Raw genomic sequence first — 22,549 nt, forward strand, 5'->3', positions numbered from 1 at the left:
ACCACCAGGTTATAACCTTAGAGGCCCGCCTCCAGGGGCGCATGAGCTGCATTTGACACAAGCAACATGGCCCCCACGTAAACGCTGCTGGAATATCTTCCACTTTTGGTTATTTGGACGCGTCGAATTTTATATTGCTGATGTTCATTATTCGCTTGATAGCAGCAAACCCGGCAAGATGGCATTGAAGTTGTTGCTTCTCATACACAAAATCCGCATTCTATGCTAGCTAACTTACCAGTGTCAAGGTCTCCATTTACCTCACTGAGATTTACAGCCGCAAATACAGGAATCAAATATGTAGAACTTTCTTCGAGAAGGGACTCTTGAAAGCTGATGCTCTATCACGGTTCCACTTTCGCAACCCATTCCAAGATGCTTTCTCGGCATACTTCAGGGGGTTTGGCTTCAGCCACCTTACTGAACCGACCTCCGTCGTCAAAGGGGTCCACAATCCATGGATGCTGCTGCAGCTGACGAATTTGCTCCGCGTCCATTGTTCCGTCCTGAAGCCACAACCCATCTTCGTTGAATCTATGCCAATTGAAAAGCCTGGATGTTGCACCCCACGACTGCTCATCTGCATCGCGTTTCGCATCGGGTTTTATCCTGCACAAATAAGTATTATAATCAACAAGAATGATAAGAGTAACTCACTCTTCTAAGTCCCACTTGCTGCCTGTCTCAAAGCATTGCAAATTTACTTTACCAGCTGCCTTGAGTTGGTGCTGCGGACCGGCTGGGAGCCTCTCACCACCTCGCTGATTCCAGTAGCACTTCCATGATAGAGGGATATGTCTATGGCAATAATGAGATCTAATTTCAAGGCCCAAGTTTTCAATAGTCGTCGACCCGAATGGAGGAGCTGGTGTCCATGGGGCCCTGACCTCTGGGCGGCAAAAGTAGGAAAGACTAAACTCATATGCACGGGGAATAGATATATCCATTGAACCATCAGGGTAATATGGTATTTGAAGGAACGATTGATGCGTATCGGTCCAAAAAGCCGCAGCCAGGCAAATAGGGGGAAGGCCGCTTAATACCAAGTTCAGTATGGGCATTGCCAGATGACTATACGCAACAGCATGCCACAGGAGAGTGAGATGGGGCCGTCTGTATGCTACTGCGTGCAGTAGTTTCTCGAAATTGTCACCATCATGCATAAGGAGAGCTTTTTTAACACCCAAAGATGCAGCTCCGATTAGATTGCAAGGAACCCTTGGATCAAAGAATGCGCTACAAAGCAAAGAATCAAGAGCATCCTGCGTGGCACTGAGAGACATGCATTTGTCAAGCGACTCCCAGAGCTGCCGAAAAGTAGAGTTATGTTCAGGCTGTTTCGCAGGAAGAAAAATCATCGTCGGTGGATGAAGCTTTAACGAAGGCGCGTTCCTTGATGTTAGCATCAAAATGGCTCCAAACCCTAGGAGCAACTCTTCCTCTAGTCCGTTTGAAGTGCAAAAGTCGAGCAGGATATCAAATGCGAGTGACGAGTTCGGTGAGATTTGAACCCAGCCATCACTGGAAAATTTCTTAGCCGACATAATCTATCGTTTTAGTAGGATTCAGAACAAACCTTTGTGCCGGATTAGAGTGTCTGTTGGATATCATCCATGGTGCATAGAAGGTCGCTTTCCCACGGGTCACCTGAGCCGACCACCGACTGTGTATGACCAGATCCCAAAAGCAGTTTTGAAGCTGTTCGCCATCAGCATGCAGCAGCTGGCTCTTCATGCCAGCACACTCGAGTATTTCGACCCAGCGACAACAGAATACGTACGACCAAGCCAAAACGATACTCGTGAAATAACCTTGGTGTTCTGGCAGGCCGGCGGAAGAGAGTTGCGATGTAGTTGTAGACTCATATGTTCCTGGAGAAGGAAATCCAAGACACTGAAAATAGTCTATGGTCTTTTGATGCTGCTCACAGGTTGGGTGGCTTGTTGTTTCCAGCTCAAGCGACGAGCGCAAGACAAGCGGAGATCTTCGTTCCCCTGTGATATCAACATGTTTTGGAGGACTGTGGAAAAACTGCGGAACATTTTGGACCATTTCCAAAAAATCATTCAGGTAGAAATAAGATGGGCGATCCGGTGGAAGTTTCGAAGCTGCATCATTCCAGGTGTCAAAGCTAGCTCGACAGCATGCATCAAATGCATGCCGCGAAGGGCAGATTCCATCGCCGTCATACCACTCTCCGATATCTTCCTCACTTTGAGAATAATCAGAACTTTCGTCCTCCATATCTGACGTTCAAGCACGCTTCTGGGAAGTTAGGGCATTATCGACCTGCTAACAGACAATTTTCTGCGCAGGGAATAAAACCTGAGTTTCTCACTATCCTCACCACATGCATTCTGAGCTCGATTTGATGAAAAGAGATATCTTAGAAGTAAAAATCTGATCAGACACTCAAAGGGTACAGACACCTAGTCTCAGCGAGCTTGGATGGTTGGTGAAGTTGTAAGATCTTGGCAAGCTCCAGCTAACTCTATGGGTCACGTGAGTGGAGGGCTTGCTGGTCAACTACCGAACCAACAGTTACTAGCCGCCGGATATCAACTGGATAACAACCTGTACTGTCCACTCCAGGTTAACCACCAGGAGTTGTGCGCTGACCTCCTAGGTTGAGAGAGTCACAACCTACAAACTCTATCAAACCTGATTTTCTCTAAACACGACGTGCAGATTGAAACCGGAGAAGCCAGGAATATAGCACCCCTAAAAATGTGTGATGATGATCAGAGCAGTGCCTCCCGGTGGATAGTCATCACAGGTGATTCTATCGCCTTAGACAGGCGCAATCGACACTTGACGCTTGGTCTGGGACAAGGGTTTAGCGAATCTGAGCTGTGAAGGGCTGGCTTAAAACTGATTGCGGCGCTGCTCATGACTATACAAAGACTACAAACCTGCGCTATAGAATTGGCAAGATGAAACTAGGGCTAAGAGCATTCTACTCTCTGCAAGAGCTTCCAGGCAATCGTCATGCTTTTCCGGCTATAGATCTTCCAACCGTCATGCGGTCAATCACCTGCTCCTTCCTAACCGTTCAAATAAATTTAAAAAGGACGCTTTAGAAGCTGCTTTGATCGGTATTCAAAAGTGTTGTTAACCTCAAAACTCTTACTTAATCCTACTACTTGAATTAAGGTACGTTCAAGGCCAGAAGGCTGGCTTTCTTTACCTTCACGCAGGGTGAGACTTTATTGATGGAGGATCCTCGCTAGTTTCTCATCAATCGGAAATGTCGGCAAGCTCTGGGCTAAGAGGATCTTGTGATGTTTGCCTCCATCCAAACAATGAACATACAACCGCGCCCTGTCCAGTACCACGTTGCCGCAACCGATGGAAGCGATGCCAGATCACCGGAGGATGTTTCAAACGGTCCAACAACTGGAGGTATAGGATGTGCTATGGCTGCACAGACCATCCTGCAGTACGAAACAATCTAACCTTCGGCGGACTGAGGCAACGAGATGTCACTCGAAAACAAAGACAGAGTTATAACGATACGGGCGATGCCGGCGGAGATTCATCGGGGGGCGAATTTAGTGAAACCACTACCGCGGCCAGCAGCCCATAAAGTGAGCTGAACGAGGTATCTTAGCAGATGGGATTTTGTTTTTATTTTTACTTTTGACTGAATTTCGTGGAGCCTGATGTATTGAATATTCTTAGATGGTTCCGGCTGGTCTAAATTGAGCTCTGCAACTCGGAGAATATGGTTTTACCTGCTATTCTAAATATCTTGTTTGGGGTGCATACCGTGTGCTCTCTCAATTATGCATACTGGTAGCCCCCCTCATTAGACCTACCTCGACATACAACGTTTAAGGCTGGATATCATGCCACATAAAAACTATACACCCATTTAGTCTCTGCTGCAGGGCGTAATTTGCTGGTTCCACTGTAAGCTTGTGCGCGACTTGAAGTAGGAGACAAAAAATTAGCCTACTTGCTTCGTGGCGTATTACAGGATACAGATGTCTATCTAATTTTTGAAACAATATCATCCGCTAGCCCACGTCGATTTCGGGTTATATATTATTAGGATTCTCTATGGGTGTCATCCTTTGTCTAACTACATATAATACAGCATCATCAAATTAGTCAAAAACCGATCAAGATCATTCATCATGCCATGTTCCAAATTCTTTCCCAGATCTCTTTTGATGCAACTCTCTGACCCTCTCCAATATTACCTACTCTCAGCTTCAACTCGCCACCCTCTACTCTCTGTGATGCTCCAGGTAGAGCCATCCAGTGCGAAACAACGTCAGGCACTTCTTCCTTCACATGGCTAATAACGATCAGGCTCTGTTCCTCACTCAACCCCGTGTGCCTTATCCCAAATGCAGGGTCATCAGGAGGTAAGTGCCATAAATCGCGACCACTCACTTTTCTCGATCCACTGCTAGCTGTGGTTCTCTCCCCAACCTCAAGAAAATGCAAGCACTTGTCTCTCAGAGAGGGCGACATGCCGGCAAACGGTTCATCCAGAATGATCAGATCTGGCTTGTGGACTACAGCGCGAAGGAAGAGGAGCAAACGCTGCTGCGCCACAGTGAGATGAGTGAATAGGACCGATGTTGACCAGTTTGTATTAGTCTTTTCAGGAGAGCGCGATCGCTCTGACCAGGGGACAAAGCTTGGATTCAATTCCGCCTCGAAGAACCTGAGCGCAGAATCAACATCTTGCCGTCGCTGATGATCCAGCTTGGGCTTTGCAAGAAACGTCTCCGCCCACGCACTTTCAACCACGGCGCGGACCGACAAGGTACGCGGGAAGAAACCGTGTATTTCTGGAGATGAATGTCCGATCCTCTTCTGCAGATCAAAAATCGAAATTCCCGGCTTTCCTGGTTCGGGCAATCTCGACCGACCGAAGAGTTTGATGGGCAGGGCGTATGCTTGGGGATGGTCCGATGTGATTAATGAAATCAGTGTAGTCTTCCCAGAGCCATTGAGCCCAAAAACGCCCCATCTCTGGCCGCGGTGAACTTTCCAATGTAATCCGGGCTTTAGTTGACCGTCGACGATTTGATTCCAGTCACCGAGCACCACTATATCGCCGTAGCTCACTTTAACGCCGTCCATCTCAATGATAGGTTCACCGTAAGATGATAATTTCTTTGTCGCTCCCGATTCTGCTGCCTCCCTCCGAATCAATCCAAAGTCATTGAGGATGCCGGCATTCGTCTCGAAGAGGCCATCTGTACGTAGCTTCTCCGCCCGATTATATATATCCTGCTCCTTAGTAGAGAGAGATCTATAAAAAGCATCCTCCGCCGGACTCCGCGGCCACAGCGTTAGCTTTCCACCTCCAGCTAGCTGACCTTCTAAGGATTCAGGTGTGTAGATGGTTCTTCTGATAGAGACAGCCTTCCATATGTCTAAGTTTCGCAAAACCTCCGATCTTTCACCCTGGAGAGCTACCGTGTTGCCATCGCCCAGAACAACCAAATGACTGATCCATTCAGGCACCGGGTCTTGGGGTCTCAGAGTCATGATAAGCCGCGGTGCACTCTTTACCGCCAAGTTGTGCAACAATGGCGAGAGCCCCTGCACCGTAGGCGGATCCAATCCCACTATCCAAAAGGTCTCAGCCCAATTGATCAAAATAAGACAAGAATCCTCGCAGACAATAAAAACTTACTGAACGGCTCATCTAGCAGTAAGACCTCCGGCCCATCTAGTAGAGCTTTTGCAATTCTCGCCCGTCTCGTCTGGCCATTACTTAGATTCGCCACAGGCATGTCGAGTAACGCGTCCAGTTTCAAATCGTGAATCACCCGGCCCAACACAGCTTGGTTCACATTACTCCCTTCATCCAGCGGATTCAGCTCCGTCTGGCCCTTCAGATACTGCAAGACGGTGAAATCGGTCTCCTCCCTTCGACTTTCATACCTTGCACTCAGATACGCTCCCCGTACAGCTCCAGCAGAACCGCTCCGGCTTGCGTCAGCGTTAAACCCGACATACTTAATCGCGAACCCAGGAAATCTGAGACGATGGTCTTTTCGCTCGATCTCATCTGTAGCTAAGTAGGGATACGACCTTGCAGTGGGTGGTATGCATATGTATTGTCCATTAAGGACATTGAGGAACTTAGCCTTGCCCGACGAGCCGATGATGGCCCAGTGCTGAAGTTCCTTGGACGAAGGGGCCGTAGAGGGAAGCGCGAATGAGAGATTTGGGAATATTGGGAGATTATCTTTCTGTGGAAGCTCTTCGGTGGGATAATCGCGGTAGAATGTCGCGTTTGTGATTTGGATGAGCGGTGGAGACGATGTCGCTGAATAGGAGACGCGTCGGCATTGGCAGAGGAGACTCGCTCGCCAGGGACGGGCGGTATACAATCTCCTCATCGCGGCGACATGCGTATGCTCTCCCAGTCCGTTGACACGGCTTTGGTCTTTACCCTTGACTTCACCGTATAAAGCGTTTGTATGGATATGTCCTCATTGCCTTGAGTCACTGGGATGATGGTTGAGGCTAGTGATGCGTGCACACCGATGTCGGAGAGAGCGCCAACTGCCGGATCATCCACGAAGACCAATAACATTGAGTGTTGGCAAAGGCTTGGTAGCAGAAGATGAGAATTATTTAGGATTTTTATGTTGTATCTATGTACTCCGTAGCTATATCCATGTGCGGAGCATATTTGCTATATACAAGGCCATCATCATCGTCATCGTTGTCATCAGTCCTGGTAGTAAGCAGAGAAGCCTCCCAAGCGAAAAAAAAAAAAAAAAGAAGAAAAGAAAAGAAAAGAAAAAAAGAAAAAAAGAAAAAAAGAAAAAAAGAAAAGAGAAAAGAGAAAAGAGAAAAGAGAAAAGGAAACAAAAAAAGGAAAAAAAAAAATGAAATGGACGCAACACACACACACAGAACACACCAACACCACCCATGCTGAATATACAAAATCCATTCCTGGACACAATGGAATCCTTAAATTATACATAGAACTCATTACGCATGTGAATCCTGCTACATCTCTATGTACTAAACAGAAAGAAAATGCAACTTTTGATATTAACAAAGAAGACAACAGGAAACCAAAATTCAAAAGAGACAGCGCCATAAGTGGAGCAAAAAAAAATAAAAAATAAAAAATAAGGGGCTCTAATAAATCATAGAGCTATTGACCACCACCCTTGTATCGCTTGGAACTGAAGGCCTCAAGGTGCCATCACCAAAGCCAACAACGCCATGCGACAGTAGAGGCCGTATCTCGTCTACATCAAGTCATTAGTAAGGATCCAGTAGCAGCGACAATGTGCGGGACCTCGACTCACCTGTCTAAAATACGAAGCCCGCTGATCAAAGTCCACCTCTTCACCAATCTCTGCGTTTCTTGGAAGAGGGTGCATCACAACCATCTGGCTCTTCGCATGCTTGAGCACAGAGTTATCCACAACGAAACTATTCTTGAGTCGCTCGTACTCCTTCAGGTCCTCGAAGCGTTCCTTTTGTACGCGGGTGCAGTACAACACGTCAGAGCGAGCAACGACCTCGGGAGTCAGCTCTTCGGTTTCGAGAACAAGCTGGCCAGAAGTGACGAGGTGTTGGCGGACATCTTCAGGGAGAGCAAGATCCTTAGGGGCCACCAGTTGTACGCGAACCTCGTAGAACTGGAGCAACTTAATCAAGGAGTGCACCGTGCGGCCGTAGCGCAAGTCACCGATGAAAGTAACCGTGATGCCGCTGACAGTGCCCAATTCTTCTCGGATAGTGAAGAGGTCAAGGAAAGCCTGGGTAGGGTGCTCCATACTTCCATTACCACCGTTGATAATAGGAACCGGAGAAAACCTAGCAGCGGTGGCAGCGCTGCTCTCGAGCGGGTGGCGAAGAACAATCGCATCGGCGTAGCAAGCGAGGGTGCGAACAGTGTCCTGAAGTGACTCTCCCTTCTGAGTTGACGAATGCTCAGTAGCAACGGCAACGGTGCGGCCACCAAGGCGTTGCATGGCTGCGTCGAAGGAGGCCGATGTGCGGGTAGAAGGCTCATAGAACAATGTTGACAGAACCCGTCCCTTGAGGATATCAAGAACGCCGTGGCGCTGGACACCCAATCGCATTTCCTGCGCAACGGTGAACAGAAGGTGAAGATCCGCTCTATTAAATTGGTTCACCGACAGGATATGTTTTTGCTTGAAGGAAGACTGAGCAAGCAGTTCCATCAAAGATGGAGACGCTGTCGGGACGCTTAGTAGTTGGGTATACAATGGAGGGCCCAACTCGTTTCCAGGCGAGGTGATAGCGGCGTCCGACGGTCTCAGGCGCGATGAGCGAGCAACAGGCGTTGTGGAGAAGGAGAGGCGTCGTCCGACGGATACATCCCGTCTAGGAGACCTGGGCGGCTCCTTGATAGAAGGTGATGCTGGAGGAGCAAGACGATGCGCTGACATATCCGTACCACGCGCAGCATCGCCAACCAACTCACCATCAAGGCAAGATGTCTTACCTTGGAAGGTAACTCGCTGAACCGATCCTCGAAGAGTTTTGCCGTTGAAAGGAGACCAGACTCCTTCGCTCTGGAAGACATATGGGCGGTCCACCTCGATTTCAACCGAGGCATCAGGCTGGTCATGGAGCTCGAAAATCCTCTTAGGGTTGTCGTAGAGTCGAGAAGTAACGTCATCAAGAGTCAGGCGCCCCTCCCAAACAGCAGTCAGGAGTAGTGGAAGCGCGTCCGCAATTCCAACCTCCGGCTTGGCTTCCTTTCCAGCAAGTTCATACGGAAGGCCTCCAATGCAGAAGATGTCGATGGTGCTCAAGTGCTCCCAGAGAGCCTCCTGGTCCTCTTTCGATGGCAAATGAGTGCATTGCGGGTAGTCCTCTGTGGAGAGGAACAGAGAGTAAATCGCAACGTCACAGGTGACCCGCAATCCTTTCTCCTTGCTCAGGGCAATTAAATTGATATCCTCCTTCGAAGTAACACTCATGACATGGATGTCCCGGCTATGAAGGCTTGCAAGAAGCAGGACCGAAGCGAGATCAGTTGCCTTGGCATCCGTGATGATCGGTTTCGTGGGTGGCCAAGCAGCAAAGTGGGAGGTGACAGTGCCAACCTTGTTGATGTTTCCAGCCAAGTGATTAAACGGGATATACAAGGAGCCGACGTCAGCAGCGACCTGACCGATCTGATCCGCATTGGACGTCGTGGCAGCGACGGACAAGTTATAATCGCACCACGTCCCCTTCTGACTATTGTGTTGTGCAATTTTCAGTGCACGGGCATCCGTGAGGAAGCTGTCCACACCAACAGGCATAACGCGAATCATCGAAAATCCTGCAGAGATAGAGGCCTTGGTCACAGATTGGAAATCTGACGAGTCGGGATTGGCAACACCAGGGACAAATGCGGCGACGTTGATCAGACCAGGGAGAACCACGGTACGATGACTGGTCTGGAAGTCAATGGGTTGGACGGCCATCTCAAATTGGCGGGAAATGGCTTCAATCAATATCTTTGCATTCTTCACATTCGTCACAAGAGGAGTCTGATAGTCGACGGCCATACGACGAGTCCGGTAACCTTTACTCATGTAATTTGCCGGTCTTCTGAACTTATTGCTGGATGGAAGGTTGATATAAAGGTCAATCAAGTTGTTGGCAAGATGTTGAGTAAGGGAATATTCTGACTTCAGATCCTCTTCTTCTCCGGCGAGAAGTTCAAGGTACTTCACTGGAATACCATGCTCACGAATAAAGTCTGCAGTACCAGCAGTCGCAAAGAGATTGTATCCCATCTGGTGAAGTTTTCTGATCGAAGGAAGCATCTCCATCTTCTCCTTGTAAGAACCGATGGAAACAAGGATGTTCTTGTTCGGAAGCTTGAAGCCAGTTGAAATAAGGGCCTTGAGGTAAGCTTCGTAGCGATCGCGACCGAAACAAGCGACTTCACCGGTGGACGCCATCTCAACACCGAGGACTGGATCGGCACCGGACAATCGCGAGAAGGAGAATTGAGGGACCTTGATACCGACGTAGTTCTTTGGGATGTTCACTGGTGGGTATTCGACGAATGGCTTGCCAATCATTGCCTTTGTAGCCATCTCGATCAAATCGACATTCATAACCTTGGAAACGAACGGGAATGATCGCGATGCCCGTACGTTGCACTCGATAACCTTGATCTCATTGTCCTTGGCAATGAACTGAATGTTAAATGGACCGGTGACGTTGAGGGCGTTTCCGATCTTTCGAGTGGCTTCCTCGATCCGACGGACGGTCTCCGGGTCCAAATCTTGTGGCGGCAAGATGAGGGTCGCATCACCAGAGTGAACGCCGGCATTCTCGACGTGCTCGGAGATGAAGTGGCCGACCATCACACCATTCTTTGCGACAGCGTCCATTTCAATTTCCTTGGCATTTTCAATGTATTTTGTGATAACCACTGGGTGGTCCCTCGAGACCTCGGCAGCTTGGTTGAGGTAGTTGGCCAAATCGTCCTGGGAGTACACCGTGTTCATTGCAGCACCAGACAGAACATAGGACGGACGGACAAGCACAGGGTATTTGACTTTGTCACAGAATGCCGTAGCCTCCTCAATACTGGTGAGTTCCTTCCACGCTGGTTGGTCGACGCCGATGCGGTCAAGCAATCGAGAGAACTTGTAGCGGTTTTCAGCAGCGTCGATCATCTCGGGAGAGGTACCAAGGATGTTGACGTTCAAACGATGCAAGGGCAACGCGATGTTGTTTGGCGTTTGGCCACCCATGGAAATGATGACTCCACTCGAGGACTCCAGCTGATAGATATCGAGCACGGTCTCCAAAGTAATATTCTCAAAGTACAGACGGTCAGCTTCATCGTAGTCGGTACTAACAGTCTCGGGGTTGTAGTTGACCATGACCGTCTTGTGTCCTTGCTCTCGAAGGGTGCGAATGGCCCTGACGGAGCACCAGTCGAATTCGACGGAAGAACCGATCCGGTAGACACCGGACCCAAGAACCATAACGCCGTTGTCATTGAATGAAATGTCACTCTCCGAGCCATTATACGTAAGATAGAGATAGTTGGTGTAAGCGGGGAACTCAGCAGCAACGGTGTCGATCTGTTTTACAACAGGCATAATACCAGCCTCAACACGAAGGCGGCGGATTGCCAACTCATTAGAGCTCAGGAATTTGGAGAGCTGGCGGTCGGAGAAACCAAGCTGCTTGGCCTGTCGGACAAGGGAGACAGGGACAGTAGAGGCGGAGAAAGTGCTGATTAATTTTCCAAATTTGCTGAGACCCTCAAGCTTGCGTAGGAACCATTTGTCGATCTTGGTTAGCTCCCAGATATCATCAACGGTGTAGCCGGAGTGCATTGCATTTGCGATAGCGAACAAACGCTGATCAGATGGAGTCTGGAGCTCAGTCTTGATGGACATCAGCGCATTGGTAGCGTTAAAGCCCAGATTAGTGTAATCGACGGCACGAATGGCCTTTTGGATGGCTTCTTCGAAAGTTCTGCCAATACTCATAACTTCACCGACACTCTTCATGGAAGAACCGAGCTGGGTGGAGACGCGAGTGAATTTCTTCAGATCCCAACGAGGGATCTTAACCACGACGTAATCGAGGGAGGGTTCGAAGCAGGCACATGTAACCTTGGTGACGCTATTGGAGATCTCATTCAATGGGATACCAAGGCCAAGTTTGGCAGCGATGAAAGCCAATGGGTAACCGGTTGCCTTCGAGGCAAGCGCGGAAGATCTGGACAATCGAGCATTGACTTCGATGATGCAGTACTCCTTCGAGAATGGGTTCAGAGCATATTGGATATTACATTCACCCACAACACCGAGATGTCGAATGACATTGACCGCTGTAGTCCGGAGCATATTGTAATCCTCGTCCGAAAGGGTCTGTGAAGGAGCAACGACAATGGAATCGCCAGTGTGGATACCGAGGGGATCGAAGTTCTCCATGTTGCAAACAGTAATACAGTTGTCTTGTGCGTCACGAACGACCTCGTACTCGATCTCTTTCCAACCCTTCATACTCTTCTCAATGAGGACCTGGGGACTGGCGGCGAATGCCTTGGCGCAAAGATCGCGAAGTTGCTCTGCATTGTCCGCAAAGCCACTTCCAAGACCACCGAGAGCGTACGCGGCACGGACGATGACGGGGAAGCCAATGCCTTTGACAACCTCCATAGCCTCTTCGAGGGTAGATGCAGATGCAGACTTGGCGCACTTCTCTCCGATAGACTCCATGCTTCTAGCGAACAACTCACGATCTTCGGTGGTAATAATGGTCTCAATTGGGGTACCGAGAACCTTGACGCCGAGCTCTTCAAACTCGTCTTTGAGCTGTATACCGACCTGAAGGGCGGTCTGTCCACCAAAGGTGACGTAAATAGCATCAGGACGCTCATGCTTGATGACCTTTCGTACGAAATCAGCATTGACGGGTAAGAAGTAGACTTTATCGGCGAGACCCTTGGAAGTTTGGATGGTCGCGATGTTCGGATTGATCAGGATGGTGTAAATTCCTTCTTGTTTGAGAGCCTTGATGGCCTGACTGCCAGAGTAGTCGAATTCTCCGGCTTGACCAATACTCAAGCCGCCACTGCCGAGAATGAGAACCTTCTTAACCGAGACTCTGGGGTGGGCGGCCCGGTTCTCTTCAATGGTGCCACCAGGGAAGCTGACCGGCTCGTTCAAGCCAGAAGGAGACTCGATACTCTTCTTCACAGTATTAATGAAGACATCGAAAAGGAACTCGGTATCCCGAGGGCCAGGCGTGCTCTCCGGGTGGAACTGAACACTGAAGTAAGGCTTAGAGACGTGTCTGATACCTTCATTGCTTCCGTCATTGGCATTGACAAACAACTCTTCCCATCCTTCGGGAAGCGTCGATGAGTCCACGGCGAAACCATGATTTTGAGAGGTAATATAGCAACGGCCTGACAGCAAGTTTGTGCAAGGAATGTTATGACCACGGTTGCCAAACTTCATTTTAGTGGTGCCTGCACCAGCGGCTCGAGCGAGGAGCTGATGGCCGAGACAGATACCAAAGATTGGTGTCCGGCATTCTTCCAGGGCCTTTGCAAGGTTTGCGACGGTGGACGATACCATGGCCGGATCACCAGGGCCGTTGGACACGAAAAGACCATCGTAGTCCTTTGCGAGTGAATGGAAATCATAGTTCCAAGGCACGACGAGGACCTCAACACCACGGGCAAGGAGGCATCGAAGTTGGTTATATTTCATACCAACATCGACACAGAGAACTCGGACAGGCCGGCCTGAAGGATGAAGTAAGCCAGCCTTTGGAGGGCTATACAGGCGAGGCTCCTTGATTGAGACTATGAAAAGCAGTTAGTGGGTCTTCCAACGAAAAAAAAAAAAAAAAAAAAATAGATTTCGGCCATTGCGCCCGGGGGGTTGCCTTACCCTCATCGACAAGATTTCTCTTGTTGGGATCTACCCAGGCGATTTCTTCAAAATTCTCCCGCCACATCTCAGAATCCTCGCCGTCAGCGGTAGTGGGGACGCCATTGACTAGGTCTTTGCCGCTTGTAGACTTTTGGAGCATCATGCGGCCAAGCATGCTACCCTCCTCGCGGATTCTCTTTGTGAGAGCACGAGTGTCAACACCGTAGATCGCAGGCACATCCTGTTCCTTCAGCCACTTGCCCAAGGAGCTCTCGGCCAAGAAGTGGGAGTAGTCCTCTCCACAGTAGCTGGCCACGACCAGACCGGCGATATGGATCTGGCTGGACTCGAAGTGCTTGGGGATGTCCTTCGCCAGCTCGTCCATCGTCTCGCGGGACGGAACACCGTAATTGCCGACCAGGGGGAACGTGACGACGAGGATCTGACCGCGGTAGGAGGGATCCGTTATGGACTCCGGGTAGCCCACCATGCCGGTCTGGAAGACCAGCTCGCCGGCGACGCTCCTCTCGGCGCCGAAGCTGAGGCCGTGGTAGATGGCTCCATCTTCGAGCTCGAGGAGAATTGACCTGCCAGCGTCCTCTGTGATCTGTGCGCAGGCGGGGGGGATCACCGCGGGGGCGATTGGCGACTGGGCGGACTGGGCTGGCTGCTGCTCATTCTGCACGTAGGCAACGGCACCACCGGCGGAGGGGGCAGAGGGGAAGAGAGAGTCGGATCTAGAGGTCCTCTGGGGACTGGTCGGGGTTTGAGGAGGCTTCGCGTCCGAGGGAGACGTGAAGAGCGGCATCTCGCCGTCCTCTTGAGAATTTATCGCGTGACGAGCTGACCTTTTTTCAGTTTTGCGTGCACAGTCCGACGACAGCGGGGGGGTGGGAAGAATTGAAACGGAGATGCAGGGAGTGCTGAACTGGCTTTTTAATCTTGTGGTCAGGCCAGTCCAGAGAGGAATGAAAAAGAATGAATGATTAACCTGGTCCTTAAGGATTGGACAGGGGACCAGAGGAGGAGAAGAGAGAATGGGGAAAAAAAGGAGCAGTTGAGAAAATTTCTGTGAAAGACTTTTTTTTTTTTTCTCTGCTGGCGGGCAGTTTCTGCGGTTTGGTTTGCGGTTGGGGCCCACCGCCGCTGGTGATTGGCGCCAAGCAGGTCCACAGTCGACAGCCGACAAAAAGTACGGAGAAAAACAGAGATCAGAGAGAGAGAACAGGGCAAGGAAGTCAGAACTGATGCCGGATCACCAGTCAGGGATGTCCGTCCGGACGAATCTGCAAGGTGTCGGCGAATTGGCCACCAGTAATGGAGTTCTTGTCTCGGAGAAGCATCGCCATGGCCTGGACCCTGTGCTAGTCGACTCTCATCCTGGCATTCAGCGCGGCACATCCTTTAAATTTTTTTGTCTTCTCATCGTATTTCATCTGACACAATTATGGAGCTTCGAATTGAGATTTTACGGATGTGGAACAGATTTTACATCGCTAATGCAGCTCTATCGTTCTAGGCGTACTATCCCGTCTTGCGGGCTTGAGCGATGATCCTGAGGGACACAAATGGAAAGAAATTCGCTCAGCGAGGGCAGCCAGGGAGCAGAAGAGTGAGAGAAAGAGAGAACCAAACTCCAAATCTTGCACATCTAGTAGGACACTCATCCTCAAGTCTAGTTTCAGGGAGCAGAGGTGAGGCATCTGTTTCAAAACAACTGGCTTGCCAACTCGTGTAAGGGTTTACCGATGGACGGAGGCGGTTCCATCGCCATAGCTCGTCGCAAGGTACGAAGGAGTTTACTACGATCCCGACACTTGGAGCCATTATTCGAGGCCCGTGGGTACACCGTGCTGCAGAACACTCTCAGACTCATGTAGTCTTGATACATAGTTATGTACATGCAGCATGCTGTGAGACCTCGTGCTGGAGCAGAAGACCGCCGTTCCTCGTTTCTTTGTGCCCCTCGCCGGGCGGGTGGCCAATCGCCGAGCTGGACGCGTGTGAGTGCAAAAGTCAATCTTATCTGCTTATCGCGCTCGCCACCTGCTTCTGGAGATGACATGTACTCAGGAGGAACAGAAGGGGGGGGGGAGAAAAAAAAATATAACACAAACCGGCTCGCCATGGAGACATCATCTCACCTCCCCTCACCTGCTCCTCGCCCGGGCAGGCCTGCTGTTGATCTAGTGTCTTCCTCCTCCTCCTCCTTTTCCTAGTCCTGTCCTGTGTCTTCTGTTTCTTCAGTTTCAAGTTCTGGGTGGTCTTCTGTGTTTTCTTCTGTCTCCTTTTTTTTTTTTTTGTTTCCGTCCGTTTAGCTTTCGCCTGATGACTCTTAGGCCATTCTATCTGATCATGTGCTGGATGGCTTTTTCAACTTGACACCGTGCCGTGGTTTTGTCCTCTTGGATGGGGCATTGTGGTCTCAGCAGCTGCCTGGTTTGAGAATTTCTACGCATATTGCCAGTGTGGGTGCTTGCATCTTTGCTCTGGCCCAAGACAGAGCCGACGACTCGTGCCCGTGGGAGTCCACTCGCGTCTCTCAGCACCGCGGACATGTCCGCTCCAAGCCCTATTGCGGCGAGGCGTATGATGTTTCATGGGCCGCTGCGTGCCCCACGCCAGAGTAACCAGCCTGCTCCCAATGACGAGGAGTACGGTGACGATGGCCATGGCGTCGATTGCGAGACGAATGACGGACATGACACCCAGGATACCACTCCCTTGCTCCCCATCTTCTCAGCGCCTCACCTTGGTACGCATTCTAGTCTTAGAAACGCTGGTATCTTAATACTAATCTGCTCACTATCCTAGACTCTCTCCCCGTCTACCATCTCACATACGATCTGTGTCTCCTTGTGGCTTCACGATGCGAGACCACTCTCACCTGGGAACAGCTCCGTTCGCCGCAGGTGTCGCAGTTCCTTCTAAAACCGATTCTACAGGCGATACACACAGCTCATTTCTCCAGGGCAACCCTCTACTCCCTCATGGCAAACTGTCTCCAGTTCCGTAAGGAGGCCGATATAAAGCCAGGGATAAGTGGCGCTAGCCATACCAGGGCCATGGTGTGTGAGCTCCTGGCCATCAAGCTTCTCAAGGAGTACTCCACGAGGGAGTTGATCGATGCTCTTTCCTATGATTTTCATCCATTGCAGGGCCAAACGCCTCCGTCGACGACGAGCACCACCGCACACGAGACCGGAAGGTATCCCCACAGTCGCAGCCAGCGACATTTAAAGGGCGTTCGTATATCCTGCTTGGAAGTCGCCATCAGAGCCCAGGCGAAAAGATTTTTAGCCCATCCCCTGGTTGTTCAGCAATTAGAGGCTATATGGGCCGGCACCATTGTCTTCTACTCGGCTGCTGACCATTTGCACCGTCTCCCTCTCAGGAATGCTACCAGAACTCAGTACGGCTCCTTGGGAGCATCCGTGGATCCTGCGAACGGGGCTTACACAGACTCCACCTCGTTCATCTCGAGACGCTCTGCTTCACTCTATGACCCGCAGGATGCTTCCCTATTCAAACTGTCCCGCCTGCGGGTCCCGCGCTATCGCCAGGTGCTCTCCACATGTTCATTCGCTGTATTATTGTGTCTATTCCTCACCGTCATTCAGAGAAGGTCCTTTCTCCTTACCACCTTGGAGCTTGTCTTCTGGTTCTGGAGCGCTGGCTACATGCTGGACGAGATTGTCGGATTCAACGAACAAGGTTTCAGTCTGTACCTAATGAGCTTCTGGAACACCTTTGACGTCGGGATTCTGTTTCTCCTTTTCTGTTACTACTGTCTACGCTTGTACAGCGTCCTGCTTCTGGACCATACTGTCGCAATTCTGGCCTACGATGTCCTTGCGGCGACTGCCGTCCTCCTAGTACCAAGGCTCTTTTCGGTCCTGGATCACTATCGCTACTTCTCTCAGCTGCTCATAGCCTTCAGGATGATGGCTGTAGATCTCTTCGCTGTTCTTATCCTGATCATAATCGCCTGCAGTGGATTCTTCGTCGCCTTCACCTTCTCCTTTGGACACGGCGATTCTCCCAGCTCCGTGATCTATGCTCTTTTCCAGATGATCATGGGTTTCACCCCAGCCGCCTGGCAGCTTTGGGATCGTTATAACCCCCTCGGAAAGGCCATCCTCATCCTATTCCTCTTTATTTGCCACTTCCTTGTCGTCACCATTCTCATTACAGTCCTAACAAATTCATTCATGGCTATCGTCCAGAATGCAAACGAAGAACACCAGTTCCTATTTGCCGTAAACACAATTTCCATGGTCAAATCTGATGCTCTATTTTCCTACATTGCACCTGCAAACATTGTGGCATGGGTCGTTGCACCCTTGCGGTTCGTCATGCCTTTTCGGAGCTTCATGAGGCTTAACAGGACAATCATAAAGGCCACACATTTCCCGATCCTGTTTAGCATATACCTTTATGAGAGGATTGCATTACGCTCGGCGGTATTCGAGCCGACTGATCTGGTCGATGGGCCTTTGCGCCCTAGCCAATCTAAAAACTGGGTTAATAACGGTAACAAGGGTCATGACCTCTTTGCACTCGGAAATACTTTTCGCTTGAGAGAGCCATCGATCGCAACGCACCAGAAGGATGAGGCTTTGGAACAAGTCTTCCGTCGTCCTTTCAGGCAGACCGCTCACCGCGTGAGGCAGGACACCCGTGCTCAGCATAAATCCAATGCTATAGTTAGCGACTGGATGCGGGACATTGGACCTGGCGGCATCGCTGAACCACCTGACGAAGAAGATCAGGCGGTGCTGGAACGACTGGAACAGCGACGAATACTGTGTTTTCCAGGAGCGCGGAGAAGATTAAAACACTCTCTGCGCGACCCGACCATCACGACCCGGTCAGTTGCCTCTGATCCAGAAGATTTTGTCAATAGCGGGAAAATCCGCCCAAAAGCTCCTGCTGTCGAGAGAGGCTTTGGGCACCCGCTTCGCAAGCAATTAACCCAGCAGACGGACATGGAAGGCGACGACGAGCTTAGCAGCGACCACCAGCAGGATGACGAGGTGTCGAGCCTGCGCCAAAGAACCACGACGATAGGCAGCAGGATACAAGACGAGCAGGAGGATTTGTTCAACCTTACAAATGGACCATCTTCCAATTCATTCAAGGGATCGTCACGGCCCTCGACGGCGAAGAGGCTCTCTAGACGAAACAGCCCAAACCGCAAGCCGAATACGCCACGACGCAAGCATTCCAGAAATTTATCGAGCGCTACTGTCCTCTTAAACCCTCTCCGTTCATGGACTACAGGTGAGGTAAATCCCATGCCATCGGGGAAGCCGGCTCTCAGGAGAGCTTTCCAGAGGAGCACACCACCCACGCCCAGCCGCTCACCCAAGGAAAAAACCGCTGCGCATACCGGTCCGCGGCCCATTCACCCCTCGAAGCCCGAAGCAAAATCCGTTCCCAATCTCAACGGGGTGCTGCTATCTGGCGACTTTCTCAAGCTCAATCGCGGCCGTTCGTCCATCGCGATAGGGCTCGGTTCCGATCTGGGCGATAACAAGGCCGTCGGCGGTGGGTTTGTCGGCGGCATCCCCGCGAGCTTCGCCACGCAAATGGCATACGCGACCGGGGATCTTCAGCGAAACCGTTCGAATACCGATCACAGGGATACATTGAATAGATTAGTTCTTGCGAGGATGAAGACTCTCGAGGAAAGTTTCCGGGACGTGATAAGGGAGGTGAAAGACCTCCGCAGAGAGCAAATATATCCACCGGACATCCGGGGCAATATGGCTTCGAAAGCGAATATTCCCACTTCTAAACGTCAGTATATTGAATACCACTCCGAAGACGGCGGCAACAACACTGATCTGATATTTGATGACTCCTCATCCGAGCTAAAAGCGAGTTCTGTATGATTTATGATTCCCTCAGGGCATTTGGTGCGGTTTAATTTTTCAGGCGGAAGATTGTTTGCTTGTATACTATGTATTGTAATCGCTGGTGGCCTTTTGTGATTCGAGCATTTCAATGATTTGAGTACCCCTATGAGTTTAGCATGTAACTAACTAAGTAATGTTTATGAATGTTGTGGAGTACGGAGCTCTCATTGTACAAAACATTCCTTTTATCCGCCTGGCTGCGAGAATCCAGTCGCTGTCTTTAGCTAGCTGCGTGTCAAATATTATCTTCCATTTTTTTTTTTTCCTCATAGCCAGTTCATGCATCCGCCTCGCAATGTCGGGCCGTTGCAGAAAGCGTGAAGCCAAAAGGAAGTTTCCACGTGACCCCGGCCGTGAGCCCTCCGCGTCGTCATGACCTCACTGCAGCTAAATAGGGTGCTAGACAGGAAGCAAATTGCTTTGCGAAGACCGTCTCGCCACTGTCCCAATCAATTGTTCACGGCAACTAAAGCTGCTGTTCAGATCTGTTGTCCAGTAGCTGGTCTCAACAAGGGGTTTGATCTTGCGAGAAACAAGCATCAGGCTACCAGGCCATCAAGATGGCGTCCTCTTCCAAGCCAGCGACATCTCTCCTCTAGTAAGTCCAATGCATATCTATGCTGCCAGTGCACAGCTAACCCACCTTCTCCCAGCGCCTGCATTGCCCATAGAACGACCATTCTCGCGGAACACTCCTCCCCAGGCACCTCGTCCACCTCCGCCTCCTCGCTCGCCTCCATCATTCTCCCCAAGATAAGCCACCAATCAGCCCAAAAGCTCACATACACCCATGACCGACTCTTCATACACTACATCGCCGATTCTCCCTTGGCATCGGCCTCCTCCTCAGAACCCGATTCGCACGCCCCACTCAGCTATCTCGTCGTAGCCACCGCCGAGCTGGGCCGCCGCATCCCCTTTGCCTTCCTCCTCGAAATCAAGCGCAAGTTCCTCAGTGCATACAGCCCGGAAAGCATCGACTTCGGCTCCCTGCCGGCGTACGGCTGTGCGGCATTTAACAATGATCTGCGCGCTCTGCTGCAGCAGTACAACACGGCCCCGCCGTCCGATTCCCTGGCGTCTGCGCGCAAGGAGATCGACAACGTGCGGGATATCATGACGGAGAATATCGAGCGGGTGCTGGAACGTGGGGAGAGGATAGACTTGCTTGTGGACAAGACGGATCGGTTGGGCAGCAGTGCGAGGGATTTCAGGGTTCGGAGCCGGGATTTGCGCAGACGGATGTGGTGGAAGAATGTGAAACTGATGGCGTTGCTGGCGGTGGTCGTGCTGTTTTTGATATATCTGTTCGTAGGCATTGGGTGCGGATTGCCTGCCTGGGGAAGATGCGTTGGGAAGAAAGAGTAGAAGAGAATGGTTTTCTTCGGTGTTGGTGAGGCTCATGTTGTTGTCTTTTTGATTGATATCCTATCCCATCTTCTTAATCTTCATCTCCATTTCTATGTTATTGTCATGTACGGCTGGAAGCAAGCTCTCTGTTTGTTTTACAAGAGTCTTTGAAGAATCAAAGAGTATCAGCGTTTTATTGAGAATGATATATGATTAGACGTGTATGATGCTATCTGAGGTGCCGAATGCACATATTTACGAATTATATATTTTGGGTTTGTAGCTTCCCATCAAACTTGCATCCCTCATTGACATAAGAGTCTAGGAGCAAGTCTGCAGGCAAGCCTTAAGGCTACAACATGCCAACCCATCACGAAGATAAGTGGAAGTTGAGTCACTTGATATACGCCAGCCGTATACCTCGACAACCATTGGGGAGCAATCTGAGACCACTTTTCTGGTTGGCGAGGAGATAATACTGGCAATGAGATACTCTGAGGAGATCATAATTTTCACGATGGCTTTGGGGAATTCGGATGAGCGGTCGTCTTTTCGAGCGATTTCATGATGGAATACCTGGGTAAAACAAGGAAGTTATATGCACCATCACAGCCAGAGAGTCAAGATCAGAGAGTACAAAAAGAAAAACTTGGACCTAGTGAATTTTCTCCTGTGATATTTTCTCAGCTGTTGGATGTGACATGGGCAGTGATCGACTATTTTCAGCATCGACTGCAGAAAATCGAGAGACGGGGGAGGGGTGGCATGCGGAGAAAAGGTTGGAGGAGAAAACGCCCAAACATAACAGAGCCTGCCTTGTAGAAAACTCCAGTTGAAAGAACTCATGCCATCAGAGGTCCCATTTATTCATTTCGTTTCTTTTTTTTCCGGGAAAAAGTTGGAAAAAATAAAGAACCCCCTGTCATTACTAACAAGAACGAAGCAGCCCCAGGTCTTCTACATTTATGCGGACGCAGTCTTCGCTCTGGTCTCTCTTCCCTTGCCCATGCGCTCCAAGATGCTCTCGCGGTCTTTGTCCAGCTTGAGCTTGGTGATGACGACTTTGGAGGGGTGGATGCCGATAGGGACGCTCTGGCCGTTCGATTTCTCACGAGTCACGCGCTCGACGTGAACGACATACTTGAGGCGGTAGACGCTGGTGATCTTGCCCTCACGGCCCTTGTTGGTGCCGCGAACGATGGTGACCTCGTCGTCCTTGCGAATGGGTATTGAGCGAACCTAGAGTCACGATAACCGATTTTAGAACCTCTCTCAAATTTCGTGTAGTGGCTCGGAGCTCTCGTAGAAGGGGAGAAAAAAAGGTGCAGGATCCACGCAAAGAAAGATTCAGGAGCAGTTATTTCCCAATGCGATGGGGAAAATATTCGTAGGACGCAATCGTACATTGTGCTTTTCTCTCAATTCCTTGCTCAATGGAGCGCTCATGATAACTCGTCGCTCGCCGGAGGAAGCACCGAAATGGGCCTTGCGCGACTTTCGGCGCGAAGAGGCCAGTTCTGAAAAGGGGAAAAAAAAGGATAGTCCGTCAGCATTCCAGTTCCGCAATATCCTCTCCCCGTCCTTTCCACCTTTGCAACCGGTGCCTGGACAGCCACTCCAGCAAGGAAAAATCAGGCAGATACGCACCCTTGTTGATCTTCGTCATTTTGGCAGATCCGGAGGGAATGAAGAGATCTGGCGGCCGAAGGTATTGCTGTGCTTGGAATTATCGACCCTTCGGGGATTCGCTGGTCGTCGTCAACTTCGAGATTCTCGCTTAGTGTCGAATTTTGTTTTCCGCGAGAGTGTGTGCGAGAGCAGCCTTGGCGCTCCCGCGTATAGGGTTTGGCTGACTAACCTCTGTGCTGACTAAGCCGCGACCTCGCGAGGGAAGTTTCC

General features: G+C 50.4%; 8 protein-coding genes across 8 annotated transcripts; 3 read left to right on the forward strand and 5 right to left on the reverse strand.

Moving 5' to 3' along the window:
* Positions 1-344: 344 nt before the first annotated feature.
* Positions 345-2,411, reverse strand: CIMG_09798 (uncharacterized protein; the record flags this gene model as incomplete). The annotated part of the gene is made up of 3 exons (XM_001240176.2): positions 1,577-2,411; positions 658-1,521; positions 345-609 (listed from the first exon to the last, which is right to left on the reverse strand). Exons 1-3 carry the CDS (start codon positions 2,242-2,244, stop codon positions 345-347), a joined length of 1,797 nt encoding a protein of 598 aa, XP_001240177.1. The 5' UTR covers positions 2,245-2,411.
* A 158-nt stretch (positions 2,412-2,569) lies between these two features.
* On the forward strand, positions 2,570-3,812 carry CIMG_12947 (uncharacterized protein). Its single transcript, XM_004445176.1, has 2 exons — positions 2,570-3,153; positions 3,231-3,812. The coding sequence occupies exon 2, from the start codon at positions 3,248-3,250 to the stop codon at positions 3,584-3,586; it is 339 nt and encodes a 112-aa protein (XP_004445233.1). The 5' UTR covers positions 2,570-3,153; positions 3,231-3,247; the 3' UTR covers positions 3,587-3,812.
* A 200-nt stretch (positions 3,813-4,012) lies between these two features.
* CIMG_09797 (ABC transporter) lies at positions 4,013-6,371 on the reverse strand (the record flags this gene model as incomplete). The annotated part of the gene is made up of 2 exons (XM_001240175.2): positions 4,013-5,591; positions 5,660-6,371. The coding sequence occupies 2 exons, from the start codon at positions 6,369-6,371 to the stop codon at positions 4,138-4,140; spliced, it is 2,166 nt and encodes a 721-aa protein (XP_001240176.2). The 3' UTR covers positions 4,013-4,137.
* A 542-nt stretch (positions 6,372-6,913) lies between these two features.
* On the reverse strand, positions 6,914-14,187 carry CIMG_09796 (protein pyrABCN; the record flags this gene model as incomplete). The annotated part of the gene is made up of 3 exons (XM_001240174.2): positions 6,914-7,241; positions 7,302-13,309; positions 13,398-14,187. 3 exons carry the CDS (start codon positions 14,185-14,187, stop codon positions 7,185-7,187), a joined length of 6,855 nt encoding a protein of 2,284 aa, XP_001240175.1. The 3' UTR covers positions 6,914-7,184.
* A 900-nt stretch (positions 14,188-15,087) lies between these two features.
* CIMG_09795 (uncharacterized protein) lies at positions 15,088-15,444 on the reverse strand (the record flags this gene model as incomplete). The annotated part of the gene is made up of 1 exon (XM_001240173.1): positions 15,088-15,444. The coding sequence occupies one exon, from the start codon at positions 15,442-15,444 to the stop codon at positions 15,088-15,090; it is 357 nt and encodes a 118-aa protein (XP_001240174.1).
* Positions 15,445-15,935: 491 nt separating this feature from the next.
* CIMG_09794 (integral membrane channel protein) lies at positions 15,936-19,461 on the forward strand (the record flags this gene model as incomplete). The annotated part of the gene is made up of 2 exons (XM_001240172.2): positions 15,936-16,134; positions 16,194-19,461. The coding sequence occupies 2 exons, from the start codon at positions 15,936-15,938 to the stop codon at positions 19,274-19,276; spliced, it is 3,282 nt and encodes a 1,093-aa protein (XP_001240173.1). The 3' UTR covers positions 19,277-19,461.
* A 243-nt stretch (positions 19,462-19,704) lies between these two features.
* Positions 19,705-20,874, forward strand: CIMG_09793 (vesicle-associated membrane protein). The gene is made up of 2 exons (XM_001240171.2): positions 19,705-19,898; positions 19,954-20,874. Exons 1-2 carry the CDS (start codon positions 19,861-19,863, stop codon positions 20,666-20,668), a joined length of 753 nt encoding a protein of 250 aa, XP_001240172.1. The 5' UTR covers positions 19,705-19,860; the 3' UTR covers positions 20,669-20,874.
* Positions 20,875-21,216: 342 nt separating this feature from the next.
* CIMG_09792 (60S ribosomal protein L26) lies at positions 21,217-22,441 on the reverse strand. The gene is made up of 3 exons (XM_001240170.2): positions 22,298-22,441; positions 22,055-22,167; positions 21,217-21,889 (listed from the first exon to the last, which is right to left on the reverse strand). The coding sequence occupies exons 1-3, from the start codon at positions 22,314-22,316 to the stop codon at positions 21,614-21,616; spliced, it is 408 nt and encodes a 135-aa protein (XP_001240171.1). The 5' UTR covers positions 22,317-22,441; the 3' UTR covers positions 21,217-21,613.
* Between the last annotated feature and the right edge of the window lie 108 nt (positions 22,442-22,549).

This window comes from Coccidioides immitis, assembly GCF_000149335.2.
Source record: "Coccidioides immitis RS genomic scaffold supercont3.2, whole genome shotgun sequence".
In the NCBI taxonomy this organism is placed as follows: Eukaryota; Fungi; Ascomycota; class Eurotiomycetes; order Onygenales; family Onygenaceae; genus Coccidioides; species Coccidioides immitis.